Source organism: Homalodisca vitripennis, unplaced genomic scaffold (genome assembly GCF_021130785.1).
Source record: "Homalodisca vitripennis isolate AUS2020 unplaced genomic scaffold, UT_GWSS_2.1 ScUCBcl_86;HRSCAF=1036, whole genome shotgun sequence".
Taxonomy (NCBI): domain Eukaryota; kingdom Metazoa; phylum Arthropoda; class Insecta; order Hemiptera; family Cicadellidae; genus Homalodisca; species Homalodisca vitripennis.
In genome coordinates, this window is record NW_025776218.1 from 16,161 (window position 1) to 36,518 (window position 20,358).

General features: G+C 37.0%; 1 protein-coding gene across 1 annotated transcript; it reads right to left on the minus strand.

Moving 5' to 3' along the window:
- Nucleotides 1–4,808: 4,808 nt before the first annotated feature.
- LOC124370332 (piggyBac transposable element-derived protein 4-like) lies at nt 4,809–14,233 on the minus strand. The gene is made up of 2 exons (XM_046828621.1): nt 13,557–14,233; nt 4,809–4,917 (listed from the first exon to the last, which is right to left on the minus strand). The coding sequence occupies exons 1-2, from the start codon at nt 14,231–14,233 to the stop codon at nt 4,809–4,811; spliced, it is 786 nt and encodes a 261-aa protein (XP_046684577.1).
- Between the last annotated feature and the right edge of the window lie 6,125 nt (nt 14,234–20,358).

The window sequence follows — 20,358 nt, forward strand, 5'->3', positions numbered from 1 at the left end:
AAAAGCTTTGAAAAAAATAATAAAAAGAAAATAGAAAGACTTAAATTGATTAATTATAGTAAACGTGATAAATTTTCAACAATTATAAGAAAAGAATCAAATTATATTTATTCGTGAAGACGCTGATTTGAACGAGAGAGGGGATGAGTATTGTTTTGAGTCGGTATCCGTCGTTTTTATACGGAGATTCGGTCTTCTCTCACCAGACTTGAAGCAAGGAGGTTGTGTTGATTCTCCTGGGATAGTAGTGATCTGTTGTATAGTGTATTGAAATTTAATCAAGGATGGGATATTGTTTTTAGACTTTTAAATTATCAAAGCATTGCAAGGTGAGTGAAATTATAATATGTGTTGAGAGTGTGACATTTAATAAATTAATCTCGTGGTCACTTGGTTTGACTTTCTTTGAATATCCCTTATATAAAATGTGTGATGGAGTGATATTAAATTTTGTAATCATTACTTAACATATTTTTGGAACCCTGAGATACACACAGACTTGTCTCTGGTGATAACACCAGAGACGTTCAAATTTAATAAGTTTTGAGTAGTACCAAGGGAATACAGCTAGCATTGGGCAAGATGGCGACCGATACCATGATGAGCAACATGGTACAACAACGTGCCACTGGTGACAAAAGGCGTACAACTACATGGTGAGTCAACAACTCTAAAGAACCGACTAACAATAAATTGACACAACCACGTCGAGGGGATCCGCAGCAAATTGACGCAGTCAAGGTAAAGGGTTTTCAGCAAATTATCGCAACCAACGTGGGGGTGACACACAGCAAATTGGCGCTATAACCTGGGACTTGCATCAAATTGACGCTGCCAAAGTGGGGCTCTCATCAAAATAACGGTCACAGGGTAAAAATGAGTGACCCCTTATGGGGAAATATTGATCAACACTTTTAAATCGATTCAAAGACACTAAGGCATTAGCCAGTCGGATCAATGAATGTTTTTTATTCTGCCCCCCCGCATCCGTCTGAGAATATATGAAGATTTTCAACACCTGCCATATTATGTTCTTCTAGGTAATTAAGTATAAAGGTACAAACTTCGTATGGGCTTTTCCCGGCAACACCTTCATGGTACATATAAAAACACAGCAGTGTTGTCTTTCAAGTTATGTATGCAGAACAAACTCACAGTTAAATGCCGCAAAATAGAAACTTTCTTGTATCGGGATAGTAGGCAGTTGTATATTCTGCATAAAATCAATGCATATACCACCAATTTTGCTTTTACTATTTTTCACTGCAGTTGTAACTTGCTGGATTGTTTTGGAAAATTGTTTAGCTCGCCTAATATGGACAACTTTTTCTACAAACAAAAACATGTTTTGCAGTTTCATTAATGAACTTACTTTTTATTTTAACATCAAGTGCTTCGCAGGTGCAGCATGTGTCTACCTGAGGGCGTCCCAAAGTGTAGTTTAAAGTTTTCTTTGAAGATTTTAAGATAGTACTTAGAGCCTACATCAATATCTGGGTGTGCCTGCCTGAATAACTTGAACATTTCAAGAACATTGAGCTGTTCATTAAGATAATGATATTCTTTAGAGCTGTAGTGAGCGATCTTGACTGGGAAAGATGCAATATGTGATTTAATAGCAGAAACCACAGTTTCTGGTTTGGACAGAAACGTTTTTTCCACGTTTATCAATGGGAGATTTCCCCAATATCATTAAGCTGTTTATTCTGCATATGCGGGCAGGAGTGATAGCATGAATGTTACAGAAAGCCTTCTGATATACCTGATGTTTACCATTAGGAGTGTTCACCTCATAGATGAATGAAGCTTGGCGGTCAGGTTTGTTTGATTCTGTATTAGGTTTTCTCCTCCTTTGTTGCTTAACCTCCGATGCTGCCATCAGTTGTTGCAGGTAATTATCTTGCTCGTTTTTAGAATTTAAGCTTCTAAAATTGTCGTAAATCTGCTTCCTGGCATCTTCTGGCAATTTAGAGTAGCACTTTCGGCGACATCTGAAACAACACACATCATGTAGGCCTATGTATATAAACAATACGCAATTTGAGTTAGCTTAAATAGTGCTAAACATTGTGTTTGGGTACAGGGTATAAAATATGTGATATTTTTTATGTTTGAATATTACTGATAAAAATATCTACAGAAGTTAAAATAATAGGCTATGACAAATCACTTAACCTAACCTCTAAAATGATAAGAGCTGAGACAGTAGTATTTTTCATTGTCAACAACACACTTTAGAGTTTACAATACAGGATGAATACTAAACACTTGTCATACTTAAAGTAATTTTTAATGCATAATTTACTTACTTGCAATCATTGCCAGGTGTAAGTGCATCGATCTGTTTTTCCTGTGTGAGAAACATAAGCCGAACCAGTCACTCTTGCTCTTTTTATAACTTCAAACTTGTAGTTTTCTTTGGGTCTCTCGACCATTTTCCTTATAGTAATATTACAATATTGACTTGTTACCGGTACTTCTAAATTCATCTTAGAAACAATAAGTAATAATGACAACAAAGTCAAGCTGACTGTGATTCACATTCACATTCACTACAGCAGGCTAGCCTCTGCAACTGCAAATAAATGGCATCAGCTGTTGGCTGAGAACAGCTGACTGCTCAGTTCATCTGATTCTAGCAGAAACAACACAAGTCACTGACTTATGCTGTTTCTGAAATGAGTTAAAATTTCTATTATGCTATTAATAGTGATAGAATACCTGACTTGTGTTGTTTTTGTATGGAAAACGTGTATCTACATATGAAGATGTAAAAAACACTGCTAACACAATTTCACAAGAAATGACTTATGCTGTTTCTAAAATGACCCATTCAATTCATTTTGTCAACTAGCATGTTCACAACATGAACTAGTTGTTGTGTCGTCGAGTGATCCCTCCTAAATCCGAACTGTTCTGGTCGGATAAAGTCATCTAGGTATGGAGCTCTTCTGGACAGGAGAAGCTTCTCGAAGAGCTTGGAGATTGTGGGAAGGAATTATATGGGGCGGAAGTTCTGTGGGAACAGGGGGGATTTTCCAGGTTTGGGAATGAGGATGACTTTGGCCACCTAGCTGGCCGGGAAGTGATGCATTCGGACGGCAGCGTTGAATATGGTAAGTAGGCAAGTCAGCAGTGTTGCAGGGGCAGCTAGTAGGGCTCTGTTTCCAATTCCATCCAGTCCGGGAGCTTTTCTCAGTTTCTTGATGAAGGCCTGTACCTCTTCCAGAGTGAACTGCTCCAGCTCCTCCTCGGGCTCCATACCAAAAAAATGGTCAAGAGTTTCCTCCACGTGTTCGCAGTGGTCCTCGTTGTAGATCTCCGCGTTTGGCCTGAACTGTTCATCCATGGTATCGGCAAAGGCCTCTGCCTTGTCCATGACGGAGGAGGCCAGGCCTCGCTGTCTGTGAAGAGGCTGGTTCGTTGGTTTCTCGCTGCGCAGGATCTTTGCAGTTTTCCATGCACTGCCATCCTCTAACTCCAGCCCAGAGAGATAAGAGTTTCACGTCTCGGTCCTGTAGTCAAACAGCAGCCGTTTGAGGATGTTGCATTGACCGTTGAAGGCTCGTTTAGCGACTGGCTGCTGGGTTTGCTGCCAGATACGTCGCAAGCATCTTCGTTTGTCCACCGCAGCTCGAATGATGGCAGGCAGTGCTGTTCTAGTGTGCCGGGGGCGACCAGGTCGAGACGCTTCCACCAAGGTATCCGAAATTGCGGTGTGCAACTCCGAAACATACTCATCAAGCTTGTTGGGTGTCGCTGCTGGGAGTGGGAGCTGTAGTCGCTCGCTCAGGAGACGACTGTAGCGTTCCCAGTCCGTCCTAACTAACAGGCCAGTGGGTGGGGTTCTCAAGACTGGGAATGTTGCTATTATCGCCAGGACGGGTACATGGTCAGATGACAGGTCATCAGCTACACGTACATCCACCTGGTGTTGGAGTTCCTTGAGCATGAAGAAGTCTATTACGTCAGGGATGGCGTTGAGTCGCGGTGGGTAGTGCGTGGGGTCCACAGGTGCTGCCACCAGCGTACCTCCCCGCTGATCCACATAGGCTCGAAGGCGTCGTCCCTTAGTGTTCGGCCTTCTGCTGTGCCACGATGCGTGTTTGGCATTTAAGTCCCCGCCAACGATGTCTCCACAGCCAAACAAAGCATCTAGCTCGGCCGGGCGAAGCACTGAGTTCGGAGCGCAGTAAGCTGAAAAGATACATATTTCGGCTCCACTTGCATTGACTGCTATCCCAGTGGATTCGAGGTCCGAGTAGTGGCAGCGGTGATTGGCCTGTGGATAACTCTCCGGTGAAACAAGATGGCAGTGCCTCCACCAGGGTGTCTTCTTCCACGCGGTGGTCTGTCCGTCCGGTAGGTTTGATAGCCTGGAACGTTGAACGCAGAGCCGGGCTGAAGGTGCTTTTCAGTCAGTAGCAGCACGTCCACGTCGTGGTCGGTAGCAAACAAGTGGAGTTCGTTCTTACGGGACATCACTCCTTTCGCGTTCCAAACAACCAGTCTTAATTGTCTATCCATAGACTAGGAGTTCCTGGAAGGAGACGAGAATGGCCGCAAGCAGCTCATTCGGTGATTTGCTGGTATCAGTCACAATTGTCACTAATGATGAGATCCACTTGAAAACAGCCGCGTGGGATAAGTATCCTGTCTGTTTAGGTGGCTCATCAGCAGTGTTACTCCGTTGGGTGGGTTGGTCTGCGGTATTGTGTCTAGCTGCAGGTGCAGGCTGGCTTTCCATTGTCCGCTCTTCTGCGTCGTCGGGCTTCTCTTCTTCAGGGTTTTATTGATTGGTTGACGGTTTAACGTCGACCGGACCGGACCGACCTATATTCCTCCTCCTCTGCGGTTTGAGAGCTTGGGGGATGGTCAGAGCCAGAGGTGCTGTAGGTGCAGCTGGGGCTGCAGGTGCTGCAATATATTTGGGGGGATTGGTGGCAATTACACTCTTGGTGGCGGGGTTTAAGGGCTCTACCAGAGATTAAGATGCTGCAGTTTCGCGGTTTTGAGGTGCCGGCGTGTCAGGGCGGAGCCGTGGACTAACTAGCACGTCCACGTACAGATATAATAATATGTCTGGGCGCGCGGGCCCGGTCGGTGGTAGGCTATGGCGCGGGGGGAAGAGGGGTGTGTGAATCGCTCATTCCTGAAAACATCACGCCCGCGCCACGGTGGCGGACTTCAAGATCGGACCAGCCGGAACGGCTTGGCTGACTTGTGACTCATCTTTCCCTCCAGCAAACCTTCCCTCCAAACAATATAATACCAGTGTGACATCTGTTGTCATAGAGTGAGCATCGTTAAACTTCAGTATTAACAGTGAGTTGTTCTAAGCTGTGTGTATTTACTGGGTGCAGTTAACTGTGAATAATTATTACGTTCAGTGTTTTTGTATTGTCGCTACCTTGGTTTGACAAGGTTGTAACTGACATTTTTTGCGAAAATGGGGTTATTGTTGCTTTTGATTCCCCTCTTTCTTATGTACATGAAGAACTGACTCTTACTCTTATATGTTAATAAATAACCAGACTGCTAATTTGACAAGGTTCTAACTGAAGGAATTTGGTTTACTCAGTGCAGTTTGACAAGGTTGTATCTCGCACTGATACTCTGTGGCAATCAGCTGGGCTGCTAACTACCACGTGACTGCTAGGCTGCTATGAGAGGTTATGTTGTTCCTGACCACATGTTGTAGTTGTTACTACTTTGTTGTGTTAGTGTTTTGTTATATTAACCTATTTATGGTAGTACTTTGAAATAATCATGGAAATGATGGAAGACAATTCGCTTCCTTGGTTTGACAAGGTTCTATCTGGTCCAACCAAAATTTTAGAGGAAACGAGTTTGAAAAATTCAAAATGCTAGAATTTTGTTCTCTGTTACAAAATGTTGTTTTGTACTCTGAATGGGGAAAAATTTCAGGTGTGTAAATTGTTTTCCCTCGGAACTCTAGCAATCTCCCAGAAACCTATCTATACCGCTCACAAAACCAAAAATGTCGTTACAAATACACCGACTTTGGACAAAAGAGGAAGGTCAGAAAACAGCCGTAGGCTACCTAGAGGCGATCCTTCTTTAGTAAGGGATCATATTAAATCTTTCCACACAGTTGAGTCCCACTACTGCAGGGCTAAGACAAACAGGAAATACTTAGGAGCTCATCTCTCGATTGCAAAAATGTACGATCTTTATGTACAAAAATGTGCATCATAAAATATTACTCCAGTCAGAAAATCGTTATATTACAAAATCTTTACCACAGAGTTCAATCTGGGATTTCACTGTCCAAAGAGTGACAGGTGCGTTACATGCGAAAAGTTTATTGTGGCAAGAAAAACTGAAACTCTTACTGAAACGTTGCAGAAAGAATATGACTGGCATATAGGTTGTAAAAATTCAATGCGTGATGTGAGGAAGAAAGAAAAGGATAATGACACACCAGTTTTATTGTTTGATCTTGAGAACGTCATTACAGTCCCCCACCTGATATAAGTTCGTTATTTTACTTAAGAAAGCATAACATCTACAACTTGACAGCCTACTATACCGTTACGAAGCAAGTGTACTGCGCCATTTGGCCTGAAACTATGTCAGGTCGTGCAGGAAACGACATTGCTTCTGCCGTTAGAAGAATCCTCGATGTAGTGGTGGACAAAAATGATATCAGTGATTTAACAACTTGGTCTGACTCTTGTGTGCCCCAAAATAGAAATAGCATTATGTCAAATGCAGTGTTGGACTTTTTAAGGGATAACCCGAGTGTTAGCTCAGTTACAATGCATTATTCATTGCCTGGCCATTCATATTGTGTACAGGAAGTCGACAGTTCACACAGCTGCATAGAGAGAGAGATGAAAAAACACGAATCTTATTCTCCCATTGGACTTGTCAGAATATTAAAGCAAGTAAGTCGCCACCAACCGTACCGAATGATTAAAATGCAGCCTGCTGACTTCAAGAATTTTACAGAAACTTCGAAGCTTCTGAATTACAAAGAAGTTCCGTTTGCAAGTGTTTCAAGGTTGAGGTTTACAAGAACTCTCTATACTATTTTCATAAAGTCATCACATGATCCACTTGAGCCTGAAAACTGCAAATACATCAAGTTTAGCGAACCACCCCAGAGAAAGTGTAAGAAACAGACTTTATCAGCAAGCAAGCAACCCTCAAGCTCTTCTAGTAAAGTTAATGTTCTCGCAGTAAAACCGAAAATCCAAAAACAGTGTATAGATATTTCAAAAGCAAAGAAAAAAGACATAAAGGCTGCTTTTCAGTTTATGCCATTGCAAGACCGTGAGTACTACACTGCCGTTTTAAAAATCTAGTTAAACGTGCATTGTTGTAGAATGCAAAAAGATGTTTAATAAGGAGTATCTAAGTGATACTAAACTTGATCTCTAAAATTAGTATTATTAAGAGAAGAACATTTTGTGTAGAACAATAATATGGCTAAGTGTGCCTAATTATTTACAATTTTTCTAATTTAACTTGTTTTATACACAATCATGAACCAAAACATTTAAGTTGTGATACCTCAACACTTTAAAAATACTACAGTTTATTGTTTTGTAAATATCTCATAGTTAAGTTAGCCTTGTTTGATGTTTGTAATTTTAGAAAAATAAACATGTTAGTTTGAAAAAGTTGTATGTGCACTTACACCCTTGTCACTTTAATTTTTGCTCATTTCGTCTATGACAAGGTTCTAACTGCATTTAGGCATATTTTATATAAAATCAACAGTAAAAAATTTTTTCATAAAAACAAAATGAAATGTTGCACTATAACTATATTAGACACTGAGTAAAATTTTGTTAAATTATATTCATAATGAACAAAATTCTAGCAATTTGAATTTTCAAACTCGTTTCCTCTAAAATTTTGGTTGGACCAGATAGAACCTTGTCAAACCAAGGTAGCGTTGTGTTATTTTGTTTTAGTAAGAAGCTTATTTCATAAGCAATATGTGTGACCCCGCGTGAAATCAAAACTGAAGGGTAGAGTTTTTGCACAGCCAAAGTCGTGAAATTGTCAGTAATGTATATTCATTTATGAAAAAGGAGGCTGATGAAAAAACTTTAAGTATTCCCTTGGCAAAGGCCCGTGTCCGATCAGCAGTAGCTACAGGCGTCTCAGAACGTGAAATCTCAAGAATTAATAAAGAGCTTAAAAATTTAACCGTTAATAATGACAATGGTGAAAGTATCTTTCTCACCCTAAACAAATTGAAAAGGAATCGTAAAAAGCCTATTACAGGATTGGATGACTTTGACAAAGCTCTGATAAGGCGAGTTGTGTACGAGTTCCATCTTCTAAAAAACAAGCTACCAACTGTATCTTTGTTACATGTAGAATTGAAACAGCGGATCGACTTTAAAGGATCAAAATCAAGCCATTCAACAACATTACGTTAAACGTTATCAACAACATTCTTAAAGAACTTGGTTTTCAATGGAGAAGGACACAAAATAACCGCAATTGATCGAGACTAATGAAATAAGAGAAAAAAGAATTTCGTATTTAAGAGCACTCAAACGTTACAGAGATGAAGGACGTCCAATTATATACTTAGACGAGTCTTATATACTGACAAGTCATGTGTCAAGTTCATCGTGGTCTGACGAATCAACTAAAGGAATGCGTGTTCCCATTTCGAAAGGGGAACGGTTGATACTGATATACGCAGGAAGTGAAGCTGGTATTGTTCCCAATGCATTGACAATGTGGAAGGCATCGAGTCATTCGGGTGATTACCATGATAACGTGAATACGGAATCAATGATGAAATGGATAAGAGAAAAACTTCTGCCTAATATACCACCAAGATCAGTTATTGTTGTTGATAACGCCCCCTATCACAATGCACAAAAAGACAAAGCACCTACTTCAAAAAGTAAGAAACAATTGATGAAAGATTGCCTTTCTAAACAATAAATACCTTTTTCGGATGATTGCTAGTACATTGAATTGTCAAAGCTCTATTGATCACATTTTTACTAATTTACCTAAGAATCAATTGTCAGTAACTGGACTTGTCACAGAGCTATCAGATCATGATGCCCAGCTTTTGGAAATCTCCTACCAGAGTTTAAAGACCAACAAAAACTATTATACACAATTTAAAAGACAATTTTCAGAAATAAATATACAAAACTTTCTTATACAATTAGAATCTGAGACATGGGTAAATCTTTATCAAGCACAGGTTGATCAAAAATATGATGTTTTTTATGACAGTTTTTATGTACTACTTTAATACATGTTTTCCAAAAGTTAAAACCAGAATTCGAAATTGTAACAGGATAAATTGGTTAAGTGATGAGTTAAGAAGACAGAAAGAGGAAATAATTAGTTTAAGCCAAACAATAAGGGTTACTAAAGATAAAGCTATGAAGCAAATAATAAAGGATCATAAAAAAACTTTACTATAGCAAAATAATTGAGGCAAAAAGTAAATGTGTAAATAATAAGATTATCACTTCAGATAACCCATGCAAATCTGCATGGAAGATTATAAATAACGAAATAAAACCAGTCACAGAAATAAGAAGTGAAACAAAATTATCGATTAATGGTGAAACGGAAAACTGATCCTTTAACAGTCTGTAAACATTTTTAACGATTACTTTGTAAACATTGTTGATAACTATGTAATGCCAAATATTACCAATGATGCTTATGTTTTACCTACTTTAAATACTACAGAAAATCAAAATAGAACCCCAATTAAATTTCGTATCAAACCAATAAAAGAATTGGAACTGGATAAAATTATTACTTCTTTTAAAAAACAAGTATTCAATTGGTTTCGATGACGTTCCCATGCCAATCATTAAAAGAGCTAAAACTAATCAAATTAAACCGTTAACTCACCTTATTAACTCCTCATTTATAACTGGTATATTCCCCGATAAATTACAAATTTCAAGAGTAAAATCTGTTTTTTAAGAAAGGAAATACCACTGATCCAAATAATTATAGACCTTTATCTATTTTGCCTATATTTTAAAAAATCTATGAAAAAGCTATGTATATAAGACTAATGGAGTTCCTTGAATCTAATAATTTATTTGATAGTGAACAACATGGTTTTAGACAAAATAAATCTGTTATTACTGCTGGTATTGATTTTATTGAAGCAATTGTTGATGCAGTGGACAGAGGAGAATATGTCACAGGTATTTTCATGGATCTGTGCAAGGCGTTTGACAGTGTTTCTCATGATAATCTCATTAATACCCTTAGTAATTTGGGTATTGTTGGAACTCTTACGCTAAATTGGATACAGTCCTACCTAAACAATCAAAAACAATTTGTAGAAACAGCTTTTAAAAATGAATTCAATCAATTAATAAGTGTAAACTCAAATCTAAGAACTGTAATTAATGGTGTCCCCCAAGGATCTATTCTTGGGCCTATATTATTCTTATGTTATATATACTGGATTACCGAAGACTGTTGCTGGTAAAATGTGCCTATATGCGGATGACTCGAATCTTATAATTTCAAATAAGTCTCTAAAAGAAATAGAAACCCAATCCAAAAGTAATTTAACATCAGTTAAAAAACTACTTTTCAAAAAAAATTTGCTACTTAATCTTGAAAAAACTAATTATATTTGATTTAATACAAGGCAAAACAGATGCTCAAGCGATCTTGATATAGAAATTTCTCAAGTAAAACTGACACAATTAGACAATGTAAAATTTTTAGGAATGACATTAGACAAAAATTTAACTTGGAACGAACATGTAAATAAAATTTTGAATAAAATAGCTTCTGGTTTATATGCGTTGAGGAGTATATCCAAATTCTGTACATTGGACGTTTTGAAAGTAGTGTATTTTGCTCACATACACTCCCATATAAATTTTGGTATTGTACTATATGGTGCAACTAGCGATCAAAATTTGCAAAGTATTCTTCTTCTTCAAAAAAAAGCTATACGGATCATTCTCAATTTAGATCTACGTCAGTCAGTAAAACAATATTTTTCTGAATTGGGTATCCTAACGGTGTACAGTATGTATATTTTAGAAACGGCAGTTGCAGTTAAGGAAGCTGGAGACAGTACCTGTTTTGGGCTCGTCTCATAGCTACTTGACCCGAAATCGAAACCAGTTTGCAATTCCAAAAGTAAACTTAGAATTTAGAAAAAAAACCCATTAGTAGCAGGTATAAAATTTTTCAATAGTCTTCCACAAAATATTAGAAATATTAATGACATTAAAAGTTTTAAACTCAAACTTAAAAATTATTTATTACATAAAACAATTTATTCTTTTGATGAGTTTTTTTCTGAATGACAATACGATGTAATTTATTGAGTATATTTAAGTGTATATTATGCTTCATACCATTATTATTTAGTGATCATTTAGATACCATTATTTTAATAAGCTTCTCAATTGTAATTTTGACGCCATTTTGTATTTGTATATTGTATAATGTATGATGTACAAATTGTAAATAAAGATTGTTTTGAATTGAATTGAATCCTTATATACTGACAAGTCATGTGTCAAGTTCATCGTGGTCTGACGAATCAACTAAAGGAATGCGTGTTCCCATTTCGAAAGGGGAACGGTTGATACTGATATAACGCAGGAAGTGAAGCTGGTATTGTTCCCAATGCATTGACAATGTGGAAGGCATCGAGTCATTCGGGTGATTACCATGATAACGTGAATACGGAATCAATGATGAAATGGATAAGAGAAAAACTTCTGCCTAATATACCACCAAGATCAGTTATTGTTGTTGATAACGCCCCCTATCACAATGCACAAAAAGACAGAGCACCTACTTCGAAAAGTAAGAAACAATTGATGAAAGATTGCCTTTCTAAACATCAAATACTTTTTTCGGATGATTTGCTAGTCCCGGAGCTGTACAGGGTTATTCTCCTAAATAAACCGAGATTTGTTAGGTATGAGCTTGATGAACTAGTGACCAGCAGTGGAGGACATGTTATGCTTCGGCTCCCACCATACCACCCGGACTTAAACCCTATTGAACTTATTTGGGCTGAAGTGAAAAACTACGTAGCCAGTAGAAATATTCAGTGCAGTTTTTCAAGTATTAAGTCTTTAGCGGAAGAAAAGTTTTTCACTTATAGGTGCAGAGGAATGGGCCAGAAAGTGCGAACAAGTGAAAAAAATTGAAAATGATTATGCTTCAGCTGAGCCCCAAATCGACAATCTCGTGGAAACAATGATCATTTCACTCGGCAGCAGTGACAGTGAAAAGCAGTGAAAACGCGCCAGATGACTTGAGCGGCATTGAAGACTTGGGTGATTTGAGCGGCATTGAAGATTTGGATTGAAGCGTATGTATTAACTTTGTACATATTTTATTATTATTTATTAACATGTTTTAAATTACTTCTGTCATTAAAAAACTGTGGAGAATGTTGAATACAACATTGTTCTGTTCTATTCTATTATGTAAGGATCTAGCTTTATATTTAAGCCATTTAAAGACAGTTTAAGATTTAAAATAATAAACCTGAACTTTTATCCGTATTTTATCCTAGAAAATATATTAGGTGGGGTTTATAGGTAAGCCAAAATGTCATTTTTTCACGCTAAAAGAACTGAAGAACTGAAGACCGTACTGAGACTGGGAGAAGCTCGCGCGCCGAGTGTTTATAAATATTAAGATAACGCTTAATTTCCCCCGGAATGAGGGGTCAAAAAGTTTTTTAGACAAAAAAATGCAGTTTAAACACGTTCGCTACCGAGCGGCGCATATATGCGCCGGCCGGGTTATTACGAGAGACCGACGTCAGAAATACGATCTTTACACACAGACCAAGTTAATATTGGTGTGCCCTTCATCACAGACCGATGGTAAGATTTTGTTTAAATAGGTTATTATACTTTGTAATAACCCTAATTATATATATATTTGATGTATATTTCTGTTTTTGCGGTTTTTTAGCATTATTTTATTACGGCGCATATATGAGCCGGTCGGTCTATAGCATCAAAATGGTATCATAGACCGAGTGTCCCAAATATGAGCCACTATTTATTTGTTGAAATACTTTAGATTCAAGGATAATTTTTAACAAAAAAACACACCTATTCCATGAACAAGTTTATTTTACATATTTTATAATACATATAAATCAAACTTTTACATTACAAAGATTACAAATAAATTCAAACAAAAGTGTACTTGAGATAAATTGGATGTTTGGGCCTACTTCTCATGCCATAGATTGAAACAAGTTGGCATGCAAAGGCCAAATGGTTTGTCTTTAGAGTCCTTGCAAATAGAGCAGGCATAAAAGGTTTGCTTCCTTGTATTGTGTGCTTCTCGGCAGACATGGCACCTCAGTCGCTTTTCCAGCTTGACAGGAGCATGAGTCGTCTGTGAAGAGCGGATGGGGCGAGGTTTCCGTGGAATGGGTTCTACATGAATGTATTGTTTTATAATAATGTCTCTGAAATTCAGATAGGTTGTCTTCGTTGTCAATTTGGAAAAAATAAATGTGCTGTTCCACAGTGATACATCTAGCAGGTGGAAAAATATTTTTTATGTACCACCGAAGAGACTTTCTAGGAGTGGAATAATAAGAGATCATTTGATCACTGCGATCAATCCCACTCATACCCTTGTTGTAGCGAACAACCATGCTGGGCTTTTGGATCACTTCTCCCCTTTTTGTTCTTGTTTCCTCCATCTCGGGGCCATTTGAAGTTGAAATAGTCAAAACATTTCTTTTATCTCGCCATTTCATGACGGTAACGTCACCTCTTTGACGGCTCACACACTCCCCCTTTTTCAGTTTTGTTTGCACCACAACTTGCGGATTCCCAACTCTATTTGACTGTAGAGTACCACACATGTTAGTCTGGTTGGTCATGAGGTACTCGGCCAGGTCCACGCTGTTGTAGAAATTGTCGAGAAAGATTATGTGGCCTTTGCCGAGGTAGTTCTGCATTAACTTTCTCACAACTTCAAAGGCGTGGCCCTTTTCTTTGTCAATAAGTGTCCCCTTTCCTAAGTAGATGATGATATTTAAAATGAATCCATCAGATGTTGTCAGTTCGTACAGTTTTATACCGTACTTGTGTGATTTGTTTTTTATATACTGCCGAAACGACAGTCGGCCTCTGAAGAGGACCATAGCCTCATCTAGAGAAAGTGACTTCCCAGGGCTGTAAACCCTAACAGAGTTTGCTAAGATATCATTGAGGACATTCTCAATTTTATGCATCCTATTGTCTGTGGAGTCTATGTTTGGATCATAAAAACACAAACATCTTAAAATACATTCAAAACGATTGCGGGACATGGTCCGGCCAAAGATAGGATGCTCATATAAGCCGTCCTTGGACCAATAGTGTTTTATAGATGGAAGGTTTACATTACCCATCAACATACACAAACCTAAAAATTTTTTCAATTCTTCAACAGAAACATTTTCCCAAAAGTTTAGATGAGCATGTTTGGAAAGAGGTGTCCCTCGCATGATTCCAGCTCTGGTGTTTGTCCATGTGACAATTTTTTCTAACAGGGCGGTGTCAAAAATATTGCCAAACACTTCAACTGGATCAGTTGTTTGTATATTCACTTTTTCTTCACCCACAAAATCATGAATTAGTGGGACTTTGTTCGTGTCAGTCCAACAACCATTAATACTGATATGATCATTGTGGACTTCATTGGCAACGAACTGTACATTAACATCATCGGTAAAATTATTTTGATTCTGCACATATTCATGTGCCTCTACTTCAGTAACAACTTCATTGCGGTCTACTTCACTACTAGAATCATCACTACTGTTAGAGGTTGGAATGTACTCACTGTTACCATCTGATGAAAATAAAGAACTTATTTCAGTGTCACTGTCACTATCAATTAACTCACGGTCAAATCTCACTGTTGGTACACACACGCCTTCGTTTTCTATTTGGCTCCATGTTCATAAAAAATCAGATAGAAGCTTATACAGTACGTAAACTTACTCACAGAACGTAACCTCATTCACTGAACATAACCTCAAACTTAGTGAACCACGTGCTCTGCTGCAGTGGCGCGGCCGGACGAGCATTTCACAAACTAATACTGTTGAGACCAGTGAAATATATACCGTAAATACAGGTCATTGACTTTGACTTATCCAGAGACCAACCGTCCCATATTTGCGCCAGACACCCCCAGAGACCGATACGAAAATATTAAACCGTTAAAATAGACCAGTGATTTGTCAGGATATTATTAGTAACAATAGAACACTGTCCCAAATATGCGCCGTCGGTCTGTATCAGCGGGCCCGAGCGGCTCATATGTGGGACGCTGGTCCAGGAGTAAAAACCGTACGGCGCATATATGGGACAGCTGGTCTATATATATGTTTTTTATTTAACATATCGGTAGCGAACGTGTTAATCGATTTTTTAAAACTTTTTCCACGGGAAGTTTGATACTGACCGGATAGTAAAAAACTTCCTCGCAGAGCTTTTGTCTTTCGTTCGTGTCTTGATTATGGGTGTCAAATCATTTTCTCGGCTTGTCTTATCGCTCCTTAGATGCTTGTTAGCAAACATCACTCTGCTTTCAGATTATCTACCGTTCCATTTCATTGCAGTCTGTTGGCTGAATGTGGAGTTTTTGGTTTGCTTTAAAATTACCTCTCATATATGATATAGTATTCCAAAATAAATAGAAAGATATATACGTTTTAAACTGAATGTCCCAAATACTATTGGTATAAAAAGTAGACGCCATGCTGATTGCAATACGAAGCCACGATATCGAGGTGTGCCAACGCCATTGCATTTGTGTACCTCTATGGATAATAAACAGGTCGACTATCCTAACAATCCTGCAAGATTGTAAACAAAAGGTATCTGGAAATATTTGAAAATAAAAGAGACATTATATGTACAGACAGGCTAAAGAGTTAAGCTTGAACCAGTTGTGCGTTTGTGGCATCGACAGCTATGAAAGGACTCTGCCCTGCGACTTTAGTGTATTCGGCTGAAGTGATAACCATGGAGAAGACACAAAGCATTGTTTGCACTGGGACCCGGAGGTTGATACTGTGCTCCGACTCGTTAAGCAGTCTACAGGCTATTAGAGACACATATCCCAAAAAAAAACTCATTCACCGACCTTACGAGAAGAAATGTACATGTGGTGCCCAAGAAACGTAGGGATCCTTGATAATGAGTTAGCCGACCGATGTAAGTGTTCGGGATTTGTGTAGCCCTAGTTGTTCAAGCCAGTTTCTAATGGGTCGTATCTTGTCTTTTGGTGCCTCACGTGGTTGTGTCAACTTGAAAATTGGTCGGGTTTTGTCTGGTATGAACTTAAAATATTGTAGGAAGAAACTCCACGTAATCGGATTCCAATTTGTAAGCATTGGGAATATGTAGTCCTTAAGCCTCACGTTGATGGTGTCGATTTTAAAATGTATCGTATTTGTTTCGCCAGCATTATATTGTTGAATTAAAAGAGTATGAGGTGGTTAATGGTTAATGTAAATAGAAAGTCTCATCAAATATATTTGATAATACTTCTTTGTTATTTATCACGAATCTTAATATTATTCAATATGATGTAAGTCAATGTATGTTTAATTTAACACTTCAAAAATCCAATTGAATTCGAAATGCATCTATTTTACTTCAAATTCATATGCAAAATTTTTATATTCTATTAATTTTTATTCATGTACTCACATTTGCACGTTTGTTCACATATTTAAAAATTTTAGTCTTCCTTAGATACTTTCAGAAAGAAACACTTTGTTACAATTAATTCATTATTCAATTCACTCACATTTAGTCAACTCGTGGCTCTTAACTTCTAGTCTACTCGTGGTTGAAAACTTCGCCAGTACTATAATAGTTAATATGGAAATATAACTTTTTCAAAGCAAATACGTTTCTCACATTACGCTATACAAAATTATGTACACTGTACTCATTCATTCTCTATTTTAATAAGAACTGTAACAGGTCAAATTACGACATTTGAATATTCGCGGGGAATTGGCAGACTGTGACGTCAGTGAATCGGCAGATTGTGACGTCAGTGAATCACATGTTGTCGGAATTGAGATTTATTTAATTAACAACGAAGAAATATATTAAACTTTATACGGGAAAAGATTTGATTAATTAAAATGAAGTAAGCATAACCAAAATTTGTGTTTTACAAAAGTACTAATTAGAATTACGCAGAAAAGCCAATTGTGGGATAAATGACTTGTATATTGATGACGTCATAAAGCACATGTTGCTAAAAATTTAAATAAAAAGCTTTGAAAAAATAATAAAAAGAAAATAGAAAGACTTAAATTGATTAATTATAGTAAACGTGATAAATTTTCGACAATTTAAAAAAAACAAAAAAAACAGTAGCAGTAGTGGGACTGCCGATAGAAGTGAAAACGGAACTATTAAGTTGAGAGTAATTAACAATACGTTATAGTAGCAGTACATCTGTAATTGTAAATGTGACGCGTTTTTAATTTTCCAATTTTAAAATCCACGAAAAAATATTATCAAATAACTAGAAAATCTATTTTACCACGCTAGTAAGATAAATCTTATACAGTAATAATACTCATTTCATGATGAAGAGGTTAAATATTAAAAACATAATTAAAATGAATAATGCTAAATTTTAAATACAAATATTCGTACAAATATTAAAAATGTTTAAAAATATATTCGTTGTTTTCATTATTCATTTATCTGTATAAAAATATGTTGTAATTGCTCAATATTAATAGTTAGTTAAACATAGAATACAAGTGAGTAAACAACCGAGTGAACAACAGTGAGTTGAACAACCGTTGTAAATAATACAGTTATTGCTACGGATAAAGTATATAATTGTAATAACAATTAAACCCACAATATTTTTAAAACTAATAAATTAGTTAAATTAACTTGGTTCTTTCGTAAAGGTATTTTTATTGCACAATAAACTAATTTATTGAGTTAATACGGTATCAGTGAGCCAATGCGCCAACTACAGTTCCGGCAGAAACGTTCACTCATCACTTCATACGCTACTACAGGCTAAACTAAACTTCCAATAAAAAAAATGATAAATTACAAAAAAAAATATTCATCTATTTTCACACAACTTTCTCGCTGACAAATTTTGTCTGACCAAAAAATAAAAAAAATCCTCGCTTACTACTTTTTTCTTGTCATTGTAAACGCTATGTAAAATGTAAACAATAATCAAAATTATTTCAAAATTTTTTTAATATTTAAAAATGTAAACCAATAGATTGCCAATATTAAGAGCTTTAATTTGACGCATCTTACAGAATTGTACGACATTGGCTTCACTTTTAAATTGCGAGAGGAAGCCGTAAAGGTCACTGATTTTCGCAGTCTGTTTTTCATACTCCGCCGGGACAGTTTTAACACAGCGAGACTGACTTTTTCATGCAGGTTAGCAGTCCGCGGCCAAGTCTACGGTTAAAAAACACAGCGAGACTGACTTTTTCATGTAGGTTAGTATCATTAGCATGTCGGTGACGGCGAACCGAGGATTTTACCCTCTACCAAAACGCTCAACGCGCCTAAAGAAGTTTTCACTTCAAAAAGAATCAAATTATATTTATTCGTGAAGACGCTGATTTGAACGGGAGAGGGGATGAGTATTGTTTTGAGTCAGTATCCGTAGTTTTATACGGAGATTCGGTCTTCTCTCTTTCCAGACTTGAAGCAAGGAGGTTGTGTGGATTCTCCTGAGATAGTAATGGTGAAATTAATAGGAAACTGTAATATGGTGTATTGAAATTTTAATGAAGGATGGGATATTATGTTAGACTCTTAAATTATCAAAGCAAGGTGAGTGGAATTATATATGTATGGACAGTGTAATATGGAATAAATTAACGTCAAGGTCACTTGGTTTGACTTTTCTTTGAGTATCCCATTTATAAAAAAGTGTGATAGGAACTTTAATGGAGTGATATTAAGTTTTTTAACCACTACTCAACCTATTTAAAAACCTGAGATAGACATAGACTTGTTGTTGGTGACAACACCACAGACATTCAAATTTAATAGTAATTTGGTATTAAGTTGGAATAGTATGAGTTATCTAACACGAAGTAAATTACATCACCAATGAGAGGGAGCACATTTTGAGTAGTGATTGGGAAAGGATTGGGACAGCAATTTGTTTATCTGGAAGGTGGCAGAGTTTCAAGCAGTACCAAGGGAACGCAGCTAGCTTTGGGCAGATTTTGAGCAAGATGGCGACCATCACCATCCAGAGCAAAATGGTACAGCAACGTGGGACTGGTAACAAAAAGGCGCACAACTACATGGGGCGTCAACAACACTAAAAAACCGACACACAGCAAATTGACACAACTACGAGGGGCAGATCTCGCGACAAATTGACGCAGTCAACGTAGGGCGATCTTCAGCAGAACTAATAAATATAAAACAGATTTAATCATTTGCATGAGCTCCCTCAATAAGATGAGATGTTAGCAGTCCGTGTGTCAATCAAACAAGTAGAACGTTATAGGTCGTGAGCGGGAGATAACAGAAATAGGTGCCTTTCACTTTCAATCCCGAACGTACGCAAATACGTTTTTAATTCGATCTCTGTTTCTACTGTTTATAAAACATAAGTGTCTTTTGTAGTTGTTATAAATTGATTATTTGAGTTTACTGTAATATAAAGTTATATGTTTTCTCTAATAATCATTTTAACATTTGCACGTGGTTTGACGTCATCGTTAGCGACGAGGCTATACTATGCGGATCAAATGAACTAGATCCGTCATCCAATTTGCCGCGAACATCTACTAGTTTGAAATTAGTATTACTTATTGCCGATTTGTCACATTGAGTCGCAAGATATACTGTGACACTCCCCCAATTTACAAAAAAACTTACATAAATCAGATATGAAACTTATTGTAAAAAGGTTACTGAGTGAAGGGAAGGAAAGATCGTGGGCAGGCAGTATTGCGACCTACAGTAGTTCCTTTGTCTAGTCATCCTGTTCCTTGTTTTCTCTTTAAAAGTTGTCTCGTCATTTATTTCTCTTTTTTCTTGTGGACCATAGTAACGCGTTTTCTTTGTACTAAAATAACTCAAACAGTAATTTACAACGGAATAAATTGTATTTAGTACCAATTAGAGATTCATCTTCTGAAATTTGCTTGTACAAATGAACATTTTGTTTTATAAATATTATTTTTAGATTTTCTTTTGTATAGGTGTTAGCAACTTTGTAAAAACCAAAACAGCCCTATTATAGAAGTTATAAACAGAAGTAATAACAAGTTTATATGTACAAAAATATTTATAATGTACAAGTTATACTGTATTTTTTTAATATTTG

Excerpts from the sequence above, each read along its gene's own strand:
- LOC124370332 (XM_046828621.1), bottom strand. The coding sequence starts at position 14,233 with ATGCATAAAATTGAGAATGTCCTCAATGATATCTTAGCAAACTCTGTT. Across the intron at positions 4,918-13,556 it reads CCTAGAAAGTCTCTTCGGTG|CACCTGCAGCCCCAGCTGCA; the intron begins GTACATAAAAAA and ends AATATATTGCAG.